This window comes from Anomaloglossus baeobatrachus, chromosome 10, assembly GCF_048569485.1.
Source record: "Anomaloglossus baeobatrachus isolate aAnoBae1 chromosome 10, aAnoBae1.hap1, whole genome shotgun sequence".
Taxonomy (NCBI): Eukaryota; Metazoa; Chordata; class Amphibia; order Anura; family Aromobatidae; genus Anomaloglossus; species Anomaloglossus baeobatrachus.
In genome coordinates, this window is record NC_134362.1 from 2,309,255 (window position 1) to 2,330,980 (window position 21,726).

Consider the following 21,726-nt stretch of genomic DNA (forward strand, 5'->3'; position numbering starts at 1 on the left):
TTGTGTCCGAAACCGAGGTACGTGTATGGAAGATCTCTACACTGCCTTCTGAGGAGTACCCTTCCTACCCTCCTCTTCCCCACCCACTAATTCTGACCTTGGACCCTGCTGCTGGCCTGTTTCACCCCCCCCCCCCCATCCTGACCACCTCACCAGGATCACTGCTACCTGTCTGCCCCCCCCCCCCCATCTCCTCCTGACCAGGTCCACTGCTGCCTGCCTGTCCCCCCCCATCTCATCCTGACCCGGTCCACCGCTGCCTGCCTGTCCCCCTTCCCCCCCATCTCATCCTGACTAGGTCCACTGCTGCCTGCCTGCCCCCCCCCCCCCCTCATCTCATCCTGACCAGGACCACTTCTACCTGCCTGCCCCCCCCCCATGTTATCCTGACCAGGACCACAGCTGCCTCCCTGTCCCGTCCTCCCCCCATCTCCTCCTGACTAGGTCCACTGCTGCCTGCCTGTCCCCCTCCCCCCATCTCTTCCTGACCAGGACCACAGCTGCCTCCCTGTCCCGTCCTCCCCCATCTCCTCCTGACTAGGTCCACTGCTGCCTGCCTGTCCCCCCCCCCCCATCTCCTCCTGACCAGGTCCACTGCTGCCTGCCTGTCCCCCCCATCTCCTCCTGACTAGGTCCACTGCTGCCTGCCTGTCCTGTCCTCCCCCCCATCTCCTCCTGTCCCGTCCTCCCCCCATCTCCTCCTGACCAGGTCCACTACTGCCTGCCTGCCACCCCCCCCCCCCCATCTCCTCCTGACCAGGTCCACTGCTGCCTGCCTGTCCCGTCCTCCCCCCATCTCCTCCTGACTAGGTCCACTGCTGCCTGCCTGTCCCATACTCCCCCCATCTCCTTCTGTCCCGTCCTCCCCCATCTCCTCCTGACCAGGTCCACTGCTGCCTGCCTGTCCCCCCCCCATCTCATCCTGACCCGGTCCACCGCTGCCTGCCTGTCCCCCTTCCCCCCCATCTCATCCTGACTAGGTCCACTGCTGCCTGCCTGCCCCCCCCCCCCTCATCTCATCCTGACCAGGACCACTTCTACCTGCCTGCCCCCCCCCCCCATGTTATCCTGACCAGGACCACAGCTGCCTCCCTGTCCCGTCCTCCCCCATCTCCTCCTGACTAGGTCCACTGCTGCCTGCCTGTCCCCCTCCCCCATCTCCTCCTGACCAGGACCACAGCTGCCTCCCTGTCCCGTCCTCCCCCATCTCCTCCTGACTAGGTCCACTGCTGCCTGCCTGTCCCCCCCCCCCCCCCATCTCCTCCTGACCAGGTCCACTGCTGCCTGCCTGTCCCCCCCCCATCTCCTCCTGACTAGGTCCACTGCTGCCTGCCTGTCCTGTCCTCCCCCCATCTCCTCCTGTCCCGTCCTCCCCCCATCTCCTCCTGACCAGGTCCACTACTGCCTGCCTGCCACCCCCCCCCCCCATCTCCTCCTGACCAGGTCCACTGCTGCCTGCCTGTCCCGTCCTCCCCCCATCTCCTCCTGACTAGGTCCACTGCTGCCTGCCTGTCCCATACTCCCCCCATCTCCTCCTGACTAGGTCCACTGCTGCCTGCCTGTCCCATACTCCCCCCATCTCCTTCTGTCCCGTCCTCCCCCATCTCCTCCTGACTAGGTCCACTGCTGCCTGCCTGTCCCGTCCTCCCCCATCTCCTCCTGACTAGGTCCACTGCTGCCTGCCTGTCCCGTCCTCCCCCATCTCCTCCTGACTAGGTCCACTGCTGCCTGCCTGTCCCATCCTCCCCCCCATCTCCTCCTGTCCCGCCCTCCCCCATCTCCTCCTGACTAGGTCCACTGCTGCCTGCCTGTCCCGTCCTCCCTCATCTCCTCCTGACTAGGTCCACTGCTGCCTGCCTGTCCCGCCCTCCCTCATCTCCTCCTGACTAGGTCCACTGCTGCCTGCCTGTCCCTCTTCCTCCATCTCCTCCTGACTAGGACCACTGCTGCCTGCCTGTCCCATCCTCCCCCCATCTCCTCCTGTCCCGTCCTCCACATCTCCTCCTGACCAGGTCCACTGCTGCCTGCCTGTCCCGTCTTCCCCCATCTCCTCCTGACTAGCTCCACTGCTGCCTGCCTTTCCCGTCCTCCCCCATCTCCTCCTGACTAGCTCCACTGCTGCCTGCCTGTCCCGTCCTCCCCCATCTCCTCCTGACCAGGTCCACTGTTGCCTGCCTGTCCTGTCCTCCCCCATCTCCTCCTGACTAGCTCCACTGCTGCCTGCCTGTCCCGTCCTCCCCCATCTCCTCCTGACTAGCTCCACTGCTGCCTGCCTGTCCCGTCCTCCCCCATCTCCTCCTGACTAGGTCCACTGCTGCCTGCCTGTCCCATCCTCCCCCCATCTCCTCCTGTCCCGTCCTCCCCCATCTCCTCCTGACTAGGTCCACTGCTGCCTGCCTGTCCCGTCCTCCCCCATCTCCTCCTGACTAGGTCCACTGCTGCCTGCCTGTCCCATCCTCCCCCCCATCTCCTCCTGTCCCGCCCTCCCCCATCTCCTCCTGACTAGGTCCACTGCTGCCTGCCTGTCCCGTCCTCCCTCATCTCCTCCTGACTAGGTCCACTGCTGCCTGCCTGTCCCGCCCTCCCTCATCTCCTCCTGACTAGGTCCACTGCTGCCTGCCTGTCCTGTCCTCCCCCATCTCCTCCTGTCCCGTCCTCCACATCTCCTCCTGACTAGGTCCACTGCTGCCTGCCTGTCCCATCCTCCCCCCATCTCCTCCTGTCCCGCCCTCCCCCATCTCCTCCTGACTAGGTCCACTGCTGCCTGCCTGTCCCGCCCTCCCTCATCTCCTCCTGACTAGGTCCACTGCTGCCTGCCTGTCCTGTCCTCCCCCATCTCCTCCTGACTAGGTCCACTGCTGCCTGCCTGTCCCATCCTCCCCCCATCTCCTCCTGTCCCGTCCTCCACATCTCCTCCTGACTAGGTCCACTGCTGCCTGCCTGTCCCGCCCTCCCTCATCTCCTCCTGACCAGGTCCACTGCTGCCTGCCTGTCCCGTCCTCCCCCATCTCCTCCTGACCAGGTCCACTGCTGCCTGCCTGTCCCGTCCTCCCCCCATCTCCTCCTGACTAGCTCCACTGCTGCCTGCCTGTCCCGTCCTCCCCCATCTCCTCCTGACCAGGTCCACTGCTGCCTGCCTGTCCCCCCCCCCCCCCCATCTCCTCCTGACCAGGTCCACTGCTGCCTGCCTGTCCTGTCCTCCCCCATCTCCTCCTGACCAGGACCACTGCTGCCTGCCTGTCCCCCCCCCCCCATCTCCTCCTGACCAGGTCCACTGCTGCCTGCCTGTCCCCCCCCCCCCCCCATCTCCTCCTGACAAGGTCCACTGCTGCCTGCCTGTCCTGTCCTCCCCCATCTCCTCCTGACCAGGTCCACTGCTGCCTGCCTGTCCCGTCCTCCCCCATCTCCTCCTGACTAGGTCCACTGCTGCCTGCCTGTCCCGTCCTCCACCATCTCCTCCTGACCAGGTCCACTGCTGCCTGCCTGTCCCCCCCCCCCCCCATCTCTCCTCCTGACAAGGTCCACTGCTGCCTGCCTGTCCTGTCCTCCCCCATCTCCTCCTGACTAGGTCCACTGCTGCCTGCCTGTCCTGTCCTCCCCCCATCTCCTCCTGACCAGGTCCACTGCTGCCTGCCTGCCTCCACGGAGACCTGTCTGTCCTGCTCCCCCTCTGCCCGCTGTGACCTGTATCCGCTCTGCCCGGGGTCCCTTCTACCATTCTTGGGTCTGAATTTCAGGTGGGATTAGACTGTGGCCTCCTCCCCGAAGGCAGTGTTGGGTTTCTTCCGCTATCAGACAGGATTTATCGCTGGAATGTTGCACATTTCTGTGCCCGTCTTTATTGCCTGGTTGCACCATGTCGGGGCGTCCCGGCTGCATCTGATCTGCTGTGAAACCCCAGAAGGTTAATCCCCCTGAGCTCGTGCTCCTTAATTGTCGCCATTGTCTTCTGCAGGCGCCAGAAGCCTCAGACGTTTATTAATACGGGTTTGTGTGCTCCCCTCTGTTCCAGGTCAGAGGACCCTGCGGACACTGGGAGCCAGGGGGGGTCCACATGTCAGGAATGTAGGGGTCGGCATCTGGCTACTATTCTAGCAGGCGAGTCTCCCGTACTGGCAGGTGACTTATAATGGGCACACGGGGAGCAGGCTCCATGCCTAGAGGGGTATCCGCCCTCACTACCCCGTAACACTGTATCCAGAGGAAGAGTATCCCCCGCCTGTAACACTGTATCCAGAGGAAGAGTATCCACCGCCTGTAACACTGTATCCAGAGGAAGAATATCCCCCGCCCGTAACAACACTGTATCCAGAGGAAGAATATCCCCGCCTGTAACACTGTATCCAGAGGAAGAGTATCCCCCGCCTGTAACGCTGTATCCAGAGGAAGAATATCCCCCGCCCGTAACACTGTATCCAGAGGAGGAGTATCCCCCGCCTGTAACACTGTATCCAGAGGAAGAGTATCCCCGCCTGTAACACTGTATCCAGAGGAAGAGTATCCCCCGCCTGTAACACTGTATCCAGAGGAAGAATATCCCCCGCCCGTAACACTGTATCCAGAGGAAGAGTATCCCCCGCCTGTAACATTGAATCCAGAGGAAGAATATCCCCCGCCTGTAACGCTGTATCCAGAGGAAGAATATCCCCGCCTGTAACACTGTATCCAGAGGAAGAGTATCCCCCGCCTGTAACACTGTATGCAGAGGAAGAGTATCCCCTGCCTGTAACACTGTATCCAGAGGAGGAGTATCCCCCGCCTGTAACACTGTATCCAGAGGAAGAATATCCCCCGCCTGTAACACTGTATCCAGAGGAAGAGTATCCCCCGCCTGTAACACTGTATGCAGAGGAAGAGTATCCCCTGCCTGTAACACTGTATCCAGAGGAGGAGTATCCCCTGCCTGTAACACTGTATCCAGAGGAAGAGTATCCCCCGCTGTAACACTGTATCCAGAGGAAGAGTATCCCCCGCCTGTAACACTGTATCCAGAGGAAGAGTATCCCCCGCCTGTAACACTGTATGCAGAGGAAGAGTATCCCCTGCCTGTAACACTGTATCCAGAGGAGGAGTATCCCCCGCCTGTAACACTGTATCCAGAGGACGAGTATCCCCCGCCTGTAACACTGTATCCAGAGGAAGAGTATCCCCCGCCTGTAACACTGTATCCAGAGGAAGAGTATCCCCCGCCTGTAACACTGTATCCAGAGGAAGAATATCCCCCGCCTGTAACACTGTATCCAGAGGAAGAGTATCCCCCGCCTGTAACACTGTATGCAGAGGAAGAGTATTCCCTGCCTGTAACACTGTATCCAGAGGAGGAGTATCCCCCGCCTGTAACACTGTATGCAGAGGAAGAGTATCCCCCGCCTGTAACACTGTATCCAGAGGAAGAATATCCCCCGCCTGTAACACTGTATCCAGAGGAAGAGTATCCCCCGCCTGTAACACTGTATCCAGAGGAAGAGTATCCCCGCCTGTAACACTGTATCCAGAGGAAGAGTATCCCCCGCCTGTAACACTGTATCCAGAGGAAGAGTATCCCCCGCCTGTAACGCTGTATCCAGAGGAAGAATATCCCCCGCCTGTAACGCTGTATCCAGAGGAAGAATATCCCCCGCCTGTAACACTGTATCCAGAGGAAGAATATCCCCCGCCTGTAACACTGTATCCAGAGGAAGAATATCCCCCGCCCGTAACATTGTATTCAGAGGAAGAGTATCCACCGCCTGTAACATTGTATCCAGAGGAAGAGTATCCCCCGCCTGTAACATTGTATTCAGAGGAAGAATATCCCCCGCCTGTAACACTGTATCCAGAGGAAGAGTATCCCCCGCCCGTAACATTGTATTCAGAGGAAGAATATCCCCCGCCCGTAACATTGTATTCAGAGGAAGAGTATCCACCGCCTGTAACACTGTATCCAGAGGAAGAATATCCCCCTCCAGTAACACTGTATCGAGAGGAAGAATATCCCCCGCCCGTAACATTGTATCCAGAGGAAGAGTATCCCCCCGCCCGTAACATTGTATTCAGAGGAAGAGTATCCACCGCCTGTAACACTGTATGCAGAGGAAGAGTATCCCCCGCCTGTAACACTGTATCCAGAGGAAGAGTATCCACCGCCTGTAACACTGTATGCAGAGGAAGAGTATCCACCGCCTGTAACACTGTATCCAGAGGAAGAGTATCCACCGCCTGTATCACTGTATGCAGAGGAAGAGTATCCCCCGCCTGTAACACTGTATCCAGAGGAAGAATATCCCCCGCCTGTAACATTGTATTCAGAGGAAGAACCGTAACATTGTATCCAGAGGAAGAATATCCCCCGCCTGTAACACTGTATCCAGAGGAAGAATATCCCCCCGCCTGTAACATTGTATCCAGAGGAAGAGTATCCCCCGCCCGTAACATTGTATTCAGAGGAAGAGTATCCACCGCCTGTAACACTGTATGCAGAGGAAGAGTATCTCCCGCCTGTAACACTGTATCCAGAGGAAGAGTATCCCCCGCCTGTAACACTGTATCCAGAGGAGGAGTATCCCCCGCCTGTAACACTGTATCCAGAGGAAGAATATCCCCCGCCTGTAACACTGTATCCAGAGGAGGAATATCCCCCGCCTGTAACATTGTATCCAGAGGAAGAATATCCCCGCCCGTAACATTGTATCCAGAGGAAGAGTATCCCCCGCCCGTAACATTGTATTCAGAGGAAGAGTATCCCCCGCCTGTAACACTGTATCCAGAGGAAGAATATCCCCCGCCCGTAACATTGTATCCAGAGGAAGAGTATCCCCCGCCCGTAACATTGTATTCAGAAGGAAGAGTATCCACCGCCTGTAACACTGTATCCAGAGGAAGAATATCCCCCGCCAGTAACACTGTATCGAGAGGAAGAATATCCCCCGCCCGTAACATTGTATCCAGAGGAAGAGTATCCCCCCGCCCGTAACATTGTATTCAGAGGAAGAGTATCCACCGCCTGTAACACTGTATGCAGAGGAAGAGTATCCCCCGCCTGTAAAGCTGGGTTCACACTAAACGACAGCGACAACGACGTCGCTGTTACGTCACCATTTTCGGTGACGTAGCAGCGACCTTGTAAGTCGCTGTTATGATCGCTGCTTAGCTGTCAAACACAGCAGAAGCAGCGATCATAACGTCGCTGTGCTACATGTGCAGAGAGCAGGGAGCCGCGCTTAGCGCTGGCTCCTTGCTCTCCTAGGTACAGTACACATCGGGTTAATTAACCCGATGTGTGCTGCAGCTACATGTCACAGTTCAGAGAGCAGGGAGCCCGCGCGCACTGCTTAGCGCTGGCTCCCTTGCTCTCCTTGCTACAGTATACATCGGGTTAATTACCCGATGTGTACTGCAGCCACATGTCACAGTGCAGGAGTCGGCACTGGCAGCAAGAGCGGAGGCTGGTAACCAGCGTAAACATCGGGTAACCAGGGAAAGGTCTTTCCCTTGGTTACCCGATGTTTACGCTGGTTACAGCTTACCGCAGCTGCCAGTGCCGGCTCCTGCTCGCTTCATTTCGTCGCTCTCTTCGCTGTCACACACAGCGATGTGTGTGTCACAGCGGGGAGAGTGACGACCAAAAAATGAAGCTGGACATTCAGCAACGACCGGCGACCCTCACAGCAGGGGCCAGGTCGTTGCTGGATGTCACAAACAGCGACGGGACGTCGCTGCAACGTCACAGAAAATGGTGATGTAGCAGCGACGTCGTTGTCGTTGTCGCTGTGTGTGACACCAGCTTAACACTGTATCCAGAGGAAGAATATCCCCCGCCTGTAACATTGTATTTAGAGGAAGAGTATCCCCCGCCTGTAACACTGTATCCAGAGGAAGAGTATCCCCCGCCTGTAACGCTGTATCCAGAGGAAGAGTATCCCCCGCCTGTAACACTGAATCCAGAGGAAGAGTATCCCCCGCCTGTAACATTGTATTTAGAGGAAGAGTATCCCCCCGCCTGTAACACTGTATCCAGAGGAAGAGTATCCTCCGCCTGTAACACTGTATCCAGAGGAAGAGTATCCCCCGCCTGTAACACTGTATCCAGAGGAAGAATATCCCCCCGCCTGTAACATTGTATTCAGAGGAAGAGTATCCCCCGCCCGTAACGCTGTATCCAGAGGAAGAGTATCCACCGCCTGTAACACTGTATCCAGAGGAGCAATATCCCCCGCCTGTAACGCTGTATCCAGAGGAAGAGTATCCCCCGCCTGTAACACTGTATCCAGAGGAGGAATATCCCCCGCCTGTAACACTGTATCCAGAGGAGCAATATCCCCCGCCTGTAACACTGTATCCAGAGGAGGAGTATCCCCCGCCTGTAACATTGTATTCAGAGGAAGAGTATCCCCCGCCTGTAACATTGTATCCAGAGGAAGAGTATCCCCCGCCTGTAACATTGTATCCAGAGGAGAGTATCCCCCGCCTGTAACATTGTATCCAGAGGAAGAGTATCCCCCGCCTGTAAGGCTATGTGCGCACAGTGCGTTTTTCGCGGCGTTTTTGCGCGTTTTTCGGGTGCGTTTTTGGCCTCAAAACTGCAGGACTTTGCTTCCCCAGCAAAGTCTATGAGTTTTCATTTTTGCTGTCCGCACACATCTCTGTTTTTTTTACCTGCGTTTTTTGAGTTAAGAAAAAAAAATGGACCTGTCAGTTCTTTCCTGCGTTTTTCTGCGTTTTCCGCCCATGCAATGCATTTGAAAAACGCAGCAAAACGCAGAGATCAAAAACGCAGCAAAACGCAGCCAAAAACGCACCAAATCGCGGCAAAAACGCATGCGTTTTTTTGATGCGTTTTTCTACGCAGGTGCGTTTTTGTGCGTTTTTAGTGGCCAAAAACGCACAAAAACGCAGCGTCAAAAAGACGCAGTGTGCACACATAGCCTAACACTGTATCCAGAGGAAGAATATCCCCCGCCTGTAACACTGTATCCAGAGGAAGAATATCCCCCGCCTGTAACACTGTATCCAGAGGAAGAGTATCCCCCGCCTGTAACACTGTATCCAGAGGAGCAATATCCCCCGCCTGTAACACTGTATCCAGAGGAAGAGTATCCCCCGCCTGTAACACTGTATCCAGAGGAAGAGTATCCCCCGCCTGTAACACTGTATCCAGAGGAAGAGTATCCCCCGCCTGTAACATTGTATCCAGAGGAAGAGTATCCCCCGCCCGTAACGCTGTATCCAGAGGAAGAGTATCCCCCGCCCGTAACGCTGTATCCAGAGGAAGAGTATCCCCCGCCCGTAGCGCTGTATCCAGAGGAGGAATATCCCCCGCCTGTAACACTGTATCCAGAGGTGCAATATCCCCCGCCTGTAACACTGTATCCAGAGGAGGAGTATCCCCCGCCTGTAACATTGTATTCAGAGGAAGAGTATCCTCCGCCTGTAACATTGTATCCAGAGGAAGAGTATCCCCCGCCTGTAACATTGTATCCAGAGGAAGAATATCCCCTGCCTGTAACACTGTATCTAGAGGAAGAGTATCCCCCGCCCGTAACATTGTATCCAGAGGAAGAGTATCCCCCGCCCGTAACATTGTATCCAGAGGAAGAGTATCCCCCGCCTGTAACATTGTATCCAGAGGAAGAGTATCCCCCGCCCTGTAACATTGTATCCAGAGGAAGAGTATCCCCCGCCTGTAACATTGTATCCAGAGGAAGAATATCCCCCGCCTGTAACATTGTATTCAGAGGAAGAGTATCCCCCGTCTGTAACACTGTATCCAGAGGAAGAATATCCCCCGCCTGTAACATTGTAGTCAGAGGAAGAGTATCCCCCGCCTGTAACATTGTATCCAGAGGAAGAGTATCCCCCGCCTGTAACACTGTATCCAGAGGAAGAATATCCCCCGCCCGTAACGCTGTATCTAGAGGAAGAGTATCCCCCGCCTGTAACACTGTATCCAGAGGAAGAGTATCCCCCGCCTGTAAAGCCTGCTTTACACGTTGCAATTTCGCATACGATATCGTATGTGATTTGCAACGCCCCGATCGTATGTGTGGCACGTTCAATTTGTTGAATGTGCCGCACAAACGATTAACCCCCGTCACACGTACTTACCCGTCCATACAACCTCGATGTAGGCGGCGAACGTCCACTTCCTGGAGTGGTAGGGACGTTCGGCGTCACATCGACGGCAGGTGGCCAATAGATGCGGAGGGGCGGAGCTGAGCAGGACATAAACATCCCGCCCACCTCCTTCCTTCCGCATTGTGGGCCGGGAGCCGCGGGACGCAGGTAAGATATGTTCATCGTTCCCGGGGTGTCACACACTGCGATGTGAGCTGCCTCGGGAACATTGAACAACCCGACGTGCAATTCTAGAGACAGGTACAATGTGTATGCGATGAACGTTTTACCGCTCAATCACAATCGCACGTCGCTGTCACACGCTGCAATGTACCTTACGATGCCGGATGTGCGTCACTTACCACGTGACCCCGCCGACACATCGTAAGATACATTGCAGCGTGTAAAGCGGGCTTTACACTGTATCCAGAGGAAGAATATCCCCCGCCTGTAACATTGTATCCAGAGGAAGAGTATCCCCCGCCTGTAACGCTATATCCAGAGGAAGAATATCCCCCGCCTGTAACATTGTATCCAGAGGAAGAGTATCCTCCGCCTGTAACACTATCCAGAGGAAGAGTATCCCCCGCCTGTAACATTGTATCCAGAAGAAGAATATCCCCCGCCTGTAACACTGTATCCAGAAGAAGAATATCCCCCGCCTGTAACACTGTATCCAGAAGAAGAATATCCCCCGCCTGTAACACTGTATCCAGAAGAAGAATATCCCCCGCCTGTAACACTGTATCCAGAGGAAGAGTATCCCCCGCCTGTAACATTGTATCCAGAGGAAGAGTATCCTCCGCCTGTAACACTGTATCCAGAGGAAGAGTATCCCCCGCCTGTAACACTGTATCCAGAGGAAGAGTATCCCCTGCCTGTAACATTGTATCCAGAGGAAGAGTATCCCCCGCCTGTAACGCTATATCCAGAGGAAGAATATCCCCCGCCTGTAACATTGTATCCAGAGGAGGAGTATCCCCCCGCCTGTAACACTGTATCCAGAGGAAGAGTATCCCCCGCCTGTAACATTGTATTCAGAGGAGGAGTATCCCCCGCCTGTAACATTGTATCCAGAGGAAGAATATCCCCCGCCTGTAACATTGTATCCAGAGGAGGAGTATCCCCCACCAGTAACACTGTATCCAGAGGAAGAGTATCCGCCGCCTGTAACACTGTATCCAGAGGAGGAGTATCCCCCGCCTGTAACACTGTATCTAGAGGAAGAGTATCCCCCGCCTGTAACACTGTATCCAGAGGAGGAGTATCCCCCGCCTGTAACACTGTATCCAGAGGAGGAGTATCCCCCGCCTGTAACATTGTATCCAGAGGAAGAATATCCCCCGCTTGTAACATTGTATCCAGAGGAGGAGTATCCCCCGCCAGTAACACTGTATCCAGAGGAGGAGTATCCCCCACCAGTAACACTGTATCCAGAGGAAGAGTATCCGCCGCCTGTAACACTGTATCCAGAGGAAGAGTATCCCCCGCCTGTAACATTGTATGCAGAGGAAGAGTATCCCCCGCCCGTAACACTGTATCCAGAGGAAGAATATCCCCCGCCTGTAACACTGTATCCAGAGGAGGAGTATCCCCCGCCTGTAACATTGTATCCAGAGGAGGAGTATCCCCCGCCTGTAACACTGTATCCAGAGGAGGAGTATCCCCTGCCTGTAACACTGTATCCAGAGGAGGAGTATCCCCCGCCTGTAACACTGTATCCAGAGGAAGAATATCCCCCGCCTGTAACACTGTATCCAGAGGAAGAATATCCCCCGCTTGTAACAATGTATCCAGAGGAGGAGTATCCCCCGCCTGTAACATTGTATCCAGAGGAGGAGTATCCCCCGCCTGTAACACTGTATCCAGAGGAGGAGTATCCCCCGCCTGTAACACTGTATCCAGAGGAGGAGTATCCCCCGCCTGTAACACTGTATCCAGAGGAGGAGTATCCCCCGCCTGTAACATTGTATCCAGAGGAAGAATATCCCCCGCCTGTAACACTGTATCCAGAGGAAGAGTATCCCCCGCTTGTAACAATGTATCCAGAGGAGGAGTATCCCCCGCCAGTAACACTGTATCCAGAGGAAGAGTATCCCCCGCCAGTAACACTGTATCCAGAGGAAGAATATCCCCCGCCTGTAACATTGTATCCAGAGGAAGAATATCCCCCGCCTGTAACATTGTATCCAGAGGAAGAGTATCCACCGCCTGTAACACTGTATCCAGAGGAAGAGTATCCCCCGCCTGTAACATTGTATCCAGAGGAGGAATATCCCCCGCCTGTAACACTGTATCCAGAGGAAGAATATCCCCCGCCTGTAACACTGTATCTAGAGGAAGATTATCCCTCGCCTGTAACACTGTATCCAGAGGAGGAGTATCCCCCGCCTGTAACATTGTATCCAGAGGAAGAGTATCCCCCGCCTGTAACATTGTATCCAGAGGAAGAATATCCCCCGCCTGTAACATTGTATCCAGAGGAAGAATATCCCCCGCCTGTAACATTGTATCCAGAGGAGGAGTATCCCCCGCCTGTAACACTGTATCCAGAGGAAGAATATCCCCCACCAGTAACACTGTATCCAGAGGAAGAATATCCCCCGCCAGTAACACTGTATCCAGAGGAAGAATATCCCCCGCCTGTAACACTGTATCCAGAGGAGGAGTATCCCCCGCCAGTAACACTGTATCCAGAGGAGGAGTATCCCCCGCCAGTAACACTGTATCCAGAGGAAGAATATCCCCCGCCTGTAACACTGTATCCAGAGGAAGAATATCCCCCGCCTGTAACACTGTATCCAGAGGAAGAATATCCCCCGCCTGTAACACTGTATCCAGAGGAAGAGTATCCCCCGCCTGTAACATTGTATTCAGAGGAAGAGTAGCCCCCGCCTGAAACATTGTATCCAGAGGAAGAATATCCCCCGCCTGTAACACTGTATCCAGAGGAGGAGTATCCCCCGCCAGTAACACTGTATCCAGAGGAGGAGTATCCCCCGCCAGTAACACTGTATCCAGAGGAAGAATATCCCCCGCCTGTAACACTGTATCCAGAGGAAGAATATCCCCCGCCTGTAACACTGTATCCAGAGGAAGAATATCCCCCGCCTGTAACATTGTATTCAGAGGAAGAGTATCCCCCGCCTGTAACATTGTATTCAGAGGAAGAGTAGCCCCCGCCTGAAACATTGTATCCAGAGGAAGAATATCCCCCGCCTGTAACACTGTATCCAGAGGAGGAGTATCCCCCGCTCGTAACATTGTATCTGCCCTGTGATGTGATATTGCCCACCAGCAGAAATCTTGCTGGGAAAACTTGTTTTTGTGCAGGAGATGTACAAATGTGGAAAGGGTAGAACAAACCAAAACCTAAATCCGAATGGCCAGAGCTGGAGCCAGTCCTGGGGAGGGGACATCAGGGGGCAATGAGCCCACCCAAAGTGAGAGCTGCACAGGAAAAGTGTGGAAAAGTTAAATGTTCTTCTTCTACATAGAGAAGGAACAGAGCCTCCCTCCTGCAGCTGCATTACCCCCCTCTCCCCCCACTTGCTCTCTTTCACTAGAGCTGGTGTCTGGCCGGAGGAGATGTCGGGAGTTGTGTACTGCTTTGTCTTGACTTTTGACTATTGTGTCCACAGGATGGGAAAAGCAGCCTGGCGGGGTTGGCCTCCATCGGAGGACGAGACATCAAAGAGAAGAAGGTCTTTATCAGCTTAGTGGGTACAACGGGTATGGGGTGCAGGTGGGTGCAACTCCTCCGCCACAGTGGCAGATGTTCCTTTGTATTGTTTGTGGGGTGACTTGAAATGGGGGAGATTATAGCTGGGGGGGGGACTTTATGGTGGAGAGGACTTGTCCTTTACCAAAGATCAGGGGGGGCTTGTCCTGTACAGGGGATTGTCATGTTAAAATTCTAAGGTCCCTTTTACCCCCCAGACCTAGCAGAGAGATGGGTATAGCTACGACGATCTTATCTGATCAGCCTGGGAGTGTGGTATTTACGTCCCGCCTCGGGACACAAAATTCTGGACACAAAATTGTGCAGACAAAGACATTCTCTTTGTTCTTTTAGTAAAAAAAGCTATCAACCCAGTTTTTAGATGCCACGTTAATACTAGAAAAATGAACATTTTGTTGGAATCCCGGCAAAGCACTGAATGCGGAGCACCGTCTCGCTTTGCTGGGCGATCACTGGTATCCCAACAAATTGGTATTGGCCAATAAAATCATGCTAGATGGGTCATGTTTGGTATCTATGCGAAGGAAAAATCGAGATATAAAATGTGACACTAATATCCCTCACCTGGGTGGCTGTTGTGAATACGTTTTCCAGTTTGGGCTCCCTTTTGTGGTAAGTGCTGGTGGTGCTGTTGATGTGTGGAATGAAAGTGACACACCTGCAGAGGACTGGCAATCAGGGTCAGATTGGGGTATATAACTGAGTAGTTTTCTCTTGTTACTTGCCGGTGGTCAATGTCTCCTGTGTTTTAAGGACATTCTGTAACCAGCTCTGCTCACTTCCAGAACTCCTCTCAGATAAGTGGTCTTTGTACCTCTGCTGTTTGTTTTCCACTTTCTTGTTGCTTTTTCTGCTTTGATACTAATGCTTGATTCCTATTTTGTCTGTGTGGAGTTCGTGGTGGAATGGGATCATTCCCTGCTGGGAGTGTCTGTATACTTAGCTCCATGATTCTGCAATGTATTGTGTTTGTCATGCTTGGTGTTAATTCAGTTCCTCATCTTTATTAGGGTATGTGCACACGTTGCTTTTTTTTCCGCGCGGAAAAAAACGCACCCTCTGGCAGAGGGGAGAATTGTAAACAATGCTTTTTGAGAAACAACGCATCGAAAACGCATGCGTTTTTCATGCGTTTTTTTAGGTGCGTTTTTTAAGACTTGGGTACCTATACGTCAGAAAACCCCCACAAGTGACCCCATTTTGGAATCTGCACCCCTCAAGGATTTTATTCAGGAGTATATTAATCATTTTGAATCCACAGCTACTTCCCCCAAAATGTTGCTGTAGCAACAATATTCTCACTGTTGGGCTATGTGGCCATGATCCAGCGACACGGCGTCTAGTACACAGTGTCAGCCTTCCTGCAGAGATGTGAGTGTTTCCCACGGGAGAACGCAGCTGCCCATGCCCACGATTTGGGTTAAGGCTGCTGTGGAGCTCTATTCTACCTGCAGAGAACACTCATCTACGCAGCATAAATTGACATGCTGAGGCTCGGGAAGCTGCTTCACAGGTCAGTGTATGCTGCGGAGAAAAGAAGCACAGTGGGCATGAGATTTCTAAAAATCCTTCCACTGTGCTTCTACTGCACAACGCAGTGTTATGGACGCAGGGAAAACACTCTGCGCCCAAAACGCTGCAAACCCCGATTGTGGGCATCCAGCCTAAAAAGCGTCAATGGAGGTGAAATATATATACAACGTCCCCCCCCCCCCTGCATATTCTAAGCTGGCACCTTTAGTACCTTTCATGTGGCACTAAAGGGTGCCTAGCCTAGTTTTTATCACAAAAACAAAAAAAAAAATGGCGTGGGGTCCCCCCTATTTTTGATAGCCAATCAGGGTAAAGCAGACAGCTGTAGCCTGCAAACCACAGCTGGCAGCTTCATCTTGTCTGGTGATCAATTTGGAGGGCTCCCCAGGTTTTTTTTTTTTATTTATAAATAAAAATACTAAAAAAAAAATAACATGGGGTCCCCCCAAATTAGATCACCAGCCAAGGTGAAGCTGACAGCTGAGGTCTGGTATTCTCAGGGTGGGAAGAGCCATGGTTATTGGACTCTTCCCAGCCTTAAAATAGCAGGCCACAGCCGCCCCAGAAGTGGCGCATCCATTAGATGCGCCAATCCTGGCACTTCGCCCCAACTCATCCCGCGCCCTGGTGCGTTGGCAAACGGGGTAATAAATGGGGTTGATACCAGATGTGTAATGTCACCTGGCATCAAGCCCAGCAATTAGTGATGTCACGGCGTCTATCAGACACCCTACATAACTAATTGACAGTAAACAAAAGCAAAAAAAAAGACAACAAAAAATTTTTTATTAGAAAAAACACTCCCCAAATCATTCCCTTGTTCTCCAATTTAATAAAAAAAATGGGTCGCAGAAATCCATTTGGATGTCCCACGTCGGCTCTGGACCTTCTAGAATATGGGGGCACGTTCAGGGAACGTATCCCCCATTTTCTAGGAGGGCAGACCCTCCATTTGAGGAGAGTGGGTGCAAAAATCTGCACCCACTCTCCCCGGGTCACAGCTGCAGAGTGCCGAGCAGCCAGCACAGCTCACACTGAACACAGTGCTGGCTGTCAGCTGCTCGGCACATGTGACCGGCCGGCGTATGCTGTGAAGGAGGAGGGGGCCGCGGGGGATCAGCGCTGCGACCGGACAGGTATGTATGACACCGGGGGGAATTGGGGTGAACGGGCAGGGCCTGGGTGCATTTTTAACATAGGTAACATAGGAGCAGGGCGGCCGGTGCGCTACTGTGCGCGCGGCCATGTTGGATTTTGTTGGGTTGGGGCGGGCACTTTGGCGACACCGGGGGCTTTCCTGAACTTTGCCAGGAAGTGAGGTCAACAGGAAACCTCTTGACCTCACTTCCAGGTAAATGCCTGCGTTCTGGCGTGCCGACAAAGCCCGCGGACCGCAACAAAAAAGCAGCTCACTGCGGTGTAGCTGCGTTCTGACCCCACATCATTGATTTCAATGGGGGAGAGAACGCAGCCACAACGCACAAAAGAAGTGACATGCTGCTTTTCTTTCCGCACCGATTTTTGGCATCAAAAACGCTGCGTTTAGAAACGCAGCGTGTGCACTGATTTTTCAGCTTTCCCATACACTTTGCTGGGAAAGCTGAACGCATGCAATTTGCCACTGAAACGCTGCGGTTCAAAACGCAGCGTTTCCGCGGTAAAAAACGCACACAGCCTTAGTGTTTTTGGATCCCAGTAACATCACAGTGCTGATACAGTGGGGGAGAGGTTGTGTGACCTCAGGATTTTTTCCATATCAGTAGTGCTGGTATATATTAGGGTTTTTACGGCTGCAGACAGTGCTCCTTCCTATCCTTTCCTATAAAGATAGTTTGGCCCTCACCTTTGCTGAATCTGTCTTTTCTGGCTTTGTATTGTATTTTTCTATATCACCGTAGTCTTTACATGTGGGGGCTATCTATATCTTTGGGGACTACTCCGAGGCAGATTAGCTTTCTTATATTTCTCTCTGTAAGAATATTTAGTTCTCCGGCTTTGTTGAGGCATCCAGGTCATCGGCTCGTCCCACGGCTACTGTTAGTTGTGTGTCAGGATTAGGTCTGCAGTCCGTTAAGTTTCCAGCCACTCTGCTACCTTTTTGGGATTCCGCATTTTTTGATCCTCCTTGGTCCCTGAATCATAACAGCTGGCCCAGGGGCAAAGATATGTGCAAACATAGAAATACCTAATTCTCTGAAGTTCTTGGCATAGCCAACAAGATATTGCAAAATGAGGTCACAGATGGGAGGGTTAGCTGAGGTCATAAAAGTCAGAAGCCCATTTTGGCCTTTGTCAGTTCAGGAGGGCACAGTTAAGCTGTGGTGCTGTCTGCTTGTTACTTATGGAGATCCTCCCTCCAGAAATTTGGACGTCGCATCTATGGCACGAGTTTAGTAAGTTTCATGTTTATACCTTTTTATTTTTATGTAATTGTCTACACTGTATATGTATTGCTTCCCTTTTGTAACATGTTGTATATTTTATAAACACTGTCTATTTTCGGATTAAATATACTGCCTTGCGAAAGTATTCAGCCCCCTTGAATTTTTCAACCTTTTACCACATTTTGGGCTTCAAACATAAAGATAAAAATGTTAATGTTATGATGAAGACTCAACAACAAGTGACACAATTGTGAAGATGAAGGAAATTTATTGCTTATTTTAAACTTTTGTAAAAAATAACTGAAAATTGGGACGTGCAATATTATTCATCCCCTTTAGGGGTACTTTGCACACTACGACATTGCAGCTGCGATGTCGGTGGGGGTCAAATCGAAAGTGACGCATATCCGGCATCGTTGTCGACATCTGAGTATGTGAATCGTTTTTAATACGATTTAATGAGTGCAAAAGTGTCGAAATTGTATGATCGGTGTAGTGTCGGGAATTTCCATAATGTCGCTGCAGCAACAGGTACGATGTTGTTCCTCGTTCCTGCGGCAGCGCACATCGCTGTGTATGAAGCTGCAGGAGCGAGGAACATCTCCTTACCTGCCTCCCGGCTGCAATGAGGAAGGAAGGAGGTGGCGGGATGTTTACGTCCCGCTCATCTCTGCCCCTCCGCTTCTATTGGCCGCCTGCCGTGTGACGTCGCTGTGACTCCACACGGCCCGCCCCCTTAGGAAGGAGGCGGTTCGCCGGCCAGAGCGACGTCGCAGGGCAGGTAAGTGCATGTGAAGCTGCCGCAGCGATAATGTTCGCTACGCCAGCAATCACAAGAGATCGCATGTGCGACGGGGGCGGGGACTATCGCGCTCGGCATAGCAAGCATCGGCTTGCGATGTCGTAGTGTGCAAAGTACCCCTTACTGTCAGTGCAGTAAACTCGCTCCAGAAGTTCATTGAGGATCTCAAGCGATCATACTGAAATGGAAGGAGCATCATACCACTGCAAATCTACCAAGACCCGGCCGTCCATCCAAACTGTCATCTCACACAAGGAGAAGACTGATCAGAGATGCAGCCAAGAGGCCCATGATCCCTCTGGATGATCTGCAGAGATCTACAGCTGAGGGGGGAGAGTCTGTCCATAGCACAACAATCAGTCACTGCACAAATCTGGCCTTTATGGAAGAGCGGCAAGAAGAAAGCCATTTCTCAGAGATGCATAAAAAGTGTTGTTTAAAGTTTGCCACAAGCCACTCGGGAGACACCAAACATGTGAAAGAAGGGGCTCTGCTCCGATGAAACCAAAATCGCACTATTTGGGCACAATGCCAAAGAATATGTTTGGCGTAAAAGCAACACAGCTCATTACTATCCCCACTGTCAAACATGGTGGTGGCAGCATCATGGTTTGGGCCTGCTTTTCTTCAGCAGGGACAGGGAAGATGGTTAAAATTAATAGGAAGATAGATGGAGCCAAATACAGGACCATTCTTGAAGAAAACCTGTTGGAGTCTGCAAAGACCTGAGACTGGGACGGAGATTTGTCTTCCAACAAAGACAATGATCCCAAACATAAAGCAAAATCTACAATGGAATGGTTCACAAATAACCATATCCAGGTGTTATGCGGGCGTCACACGAGACGATCTGTCGCGCGATATGTCGTTGGGGTCACGGTTTTCGTGACGCACATCCGGCATGGTTTGCAACGTCGTCCTGTGTGACACCTATGAGCGTCTGTAAACGATCGCAAATCGTTTACGAATCACGAGTAGTTTACACGTCGCTCATTTTTAAAAAATCGTTTATTCTACTTTGCGCCGGTTGTTCATCGTACCCGGGAACGATGAACACAGCTTACCTGCGTCCTGGCGGCAATGCGGAAAGAATCAGGTGGGCGGAATGTTTGTCCCGCACATCTCCGCCCCTCTGCTCCTATTGGCCGGCCGCTGTGTGACGTCGCTGTGACGCCGAACGTCCCTCCCCCTTCAGGAAGCGGATGTTCACCACCCACAGCGAGGTCATCCGGGAGGTAAGTACGTGTGGCGGGGGTTTAACGACTTTGTGCGCCACGGGCAACTCATTGCCCATGACGCACAAACGACGGGGGCGAGTACGATCGCTCGTGCAATCGCACGATAGATCGTACTGTGTGATGCCCGCATTAGAATGGCCAAGTCACAATCCGGACCTGAACCCAATCGAGAATCTGTGGAAAGAGCTGAAAACTGCTGTTCACAAACGCCTCCATCCAACCTCACTCAGCTCCAGCTGTTTACAAAGGAAGAATGGGCGAGAATTTCACCTCTCCATGTGCAAAACTGATAGATCCATACCCCAAGAGACTTGTGCTGTAATCGCAGCAAAAGGGGGCGCTACAAAGTATTACCGTATTTTTGCTTTCTAAGACGCACCGGATTATAAGACGCACCCCAAATTTAGACATAAAAAAAGGTAAAAAAATAAAAATTGGGTCCGTCTTATACTCTGGTGTTGTCTTACCGGAGAAGGGCAGCAGTGGTGGTGAAGCGGGGTTATAGGAGGCAGAGGTTGTGCTTGCAGGCGCGGCGGGTCAGTGGCGGCGGCGTCTGTGGTGGCAGGCATGGCGGGGTCCGTGGTGGCGGCGGGTGAGTAGTGCAGCAGGCCACTGCGGTGAGTGTCCCGTGTCCGCGGTCCCGGTTCAAATAATGGCGCCTGGAGCGGCGCATGCGCAGATGGAGCTCCCATCCAACGGCTCCATCTGTGCACGCGCCCGCTCCCGGCGCCATCATTTGAAACTGGGACAGCGGACACACTGGGAAACCTGCTGCACAGCCGCCCGCTCACCCGCACAGAGTGGCAGCCCGCACACATGCACCCGGCTGCCGCCCACGCGTAGGCTTGGGCACCCGACTGCCGCTCGCACGCAGGCACGGGTACCCGGCTGCCACCCGCACGCAAGCACAGGTACCCGGCCGCTTGCATGCAGCCACAGGCACTCGGCCGCCCGATCACCGCACAGACCGGACCCCCAGGTAAAGCTATATTCGGATTTTAAGACCCACCCCTCATTTTCCTCCCAAATTTTTGGGAGGAAAAGTGCGTCTCATAATCCGAAAAATACGGTATCTTAAAGAGGCCGAATAATATTGCACGCCCCAATTTTCAGTTATTTAATTTTTAAGAAAGTTTAAACTAAGCAATAATTTAATTGCTTTGTTCCTCCTGCTCTATTTCGATCCCCGAACCCGAAGTGCCTTTTGCTATCCAGAACGTGTCTGAACTGCCTTGGTGGTGTCAGCGAACTTATTGGTGTGTAGAATTATTGGGGTGCTACTAGTAAGGGTACCGGGAGGTGTACACACACACACACACACACACACACACACACACACACACACACATAATTATTATATTATTATATATTCTATTAGCGGGAATCAGTGATTTATACATTACCCATGCTGGCAGACCTTCAATATTTGGCATTCGTAGCTGAGCAGCCTCATTTTACTTATTGTCCGGCAGTTCTAAAATTGACCTGTTGATAAGGGGGCGCTAGAGAGCAGTCTGATCATGACAAATTGGTGAACAGCGGGTGGATCTTGCGAGACCCCCACCCGTCTGTTCATGACAGAGTTTATGGCTGGGCTTGACTTGTACAGGAGATTATAGCAAAGGGGGGCTTTGGGTGGTGTTTGGGGCAGGATTTGTGAGGGGGTGTCTTGCAGATGGATTTGTACCGTGTTGAGGTTCGGGGGTGTGCCTTCTAGAGTTCTTATGGCCGCTCCTATTTCTGCAGCATCTCCAGTGGACCTTCTCAGAAGCCCGGGATTTTCGTCAGCAATGTGAAGCCTGGCTCCCTGTCTGCAGAGGTTGGCTTGGAGGTGAGCGCACATGTTTGGGTAGGGGGTTCACCTACACATAACAGCCAATAATAGTTTTGACATCTCTTGGTGCCCATGGCTCAGTAGCCACACAGCAGTCCATT

General features: G+C 52.9%; 1 protein-coding gene across 1 annotated transcript in view; it reads left to right on the forward strand.

The window, feature by feature from the left end:
• Positions 1-21,726, forward strand: part of USH1C (USH1 protein network component harmonin) — a 170,729-nt gene that overhangs the window by 30,711 nt on the left and 118,292 nt on the right. Inside the window, 3 exon segments of the mRNA XM_075326472.1 lie at positions 2-17; positions 13,734-13,837; positions 21,538-21,622. Of these exon segments, the coding sequence (XP_075182587.1) occupies positions 2-17; positions 13,734-13,837; positions 21,538-21,622 (205 nt within the window).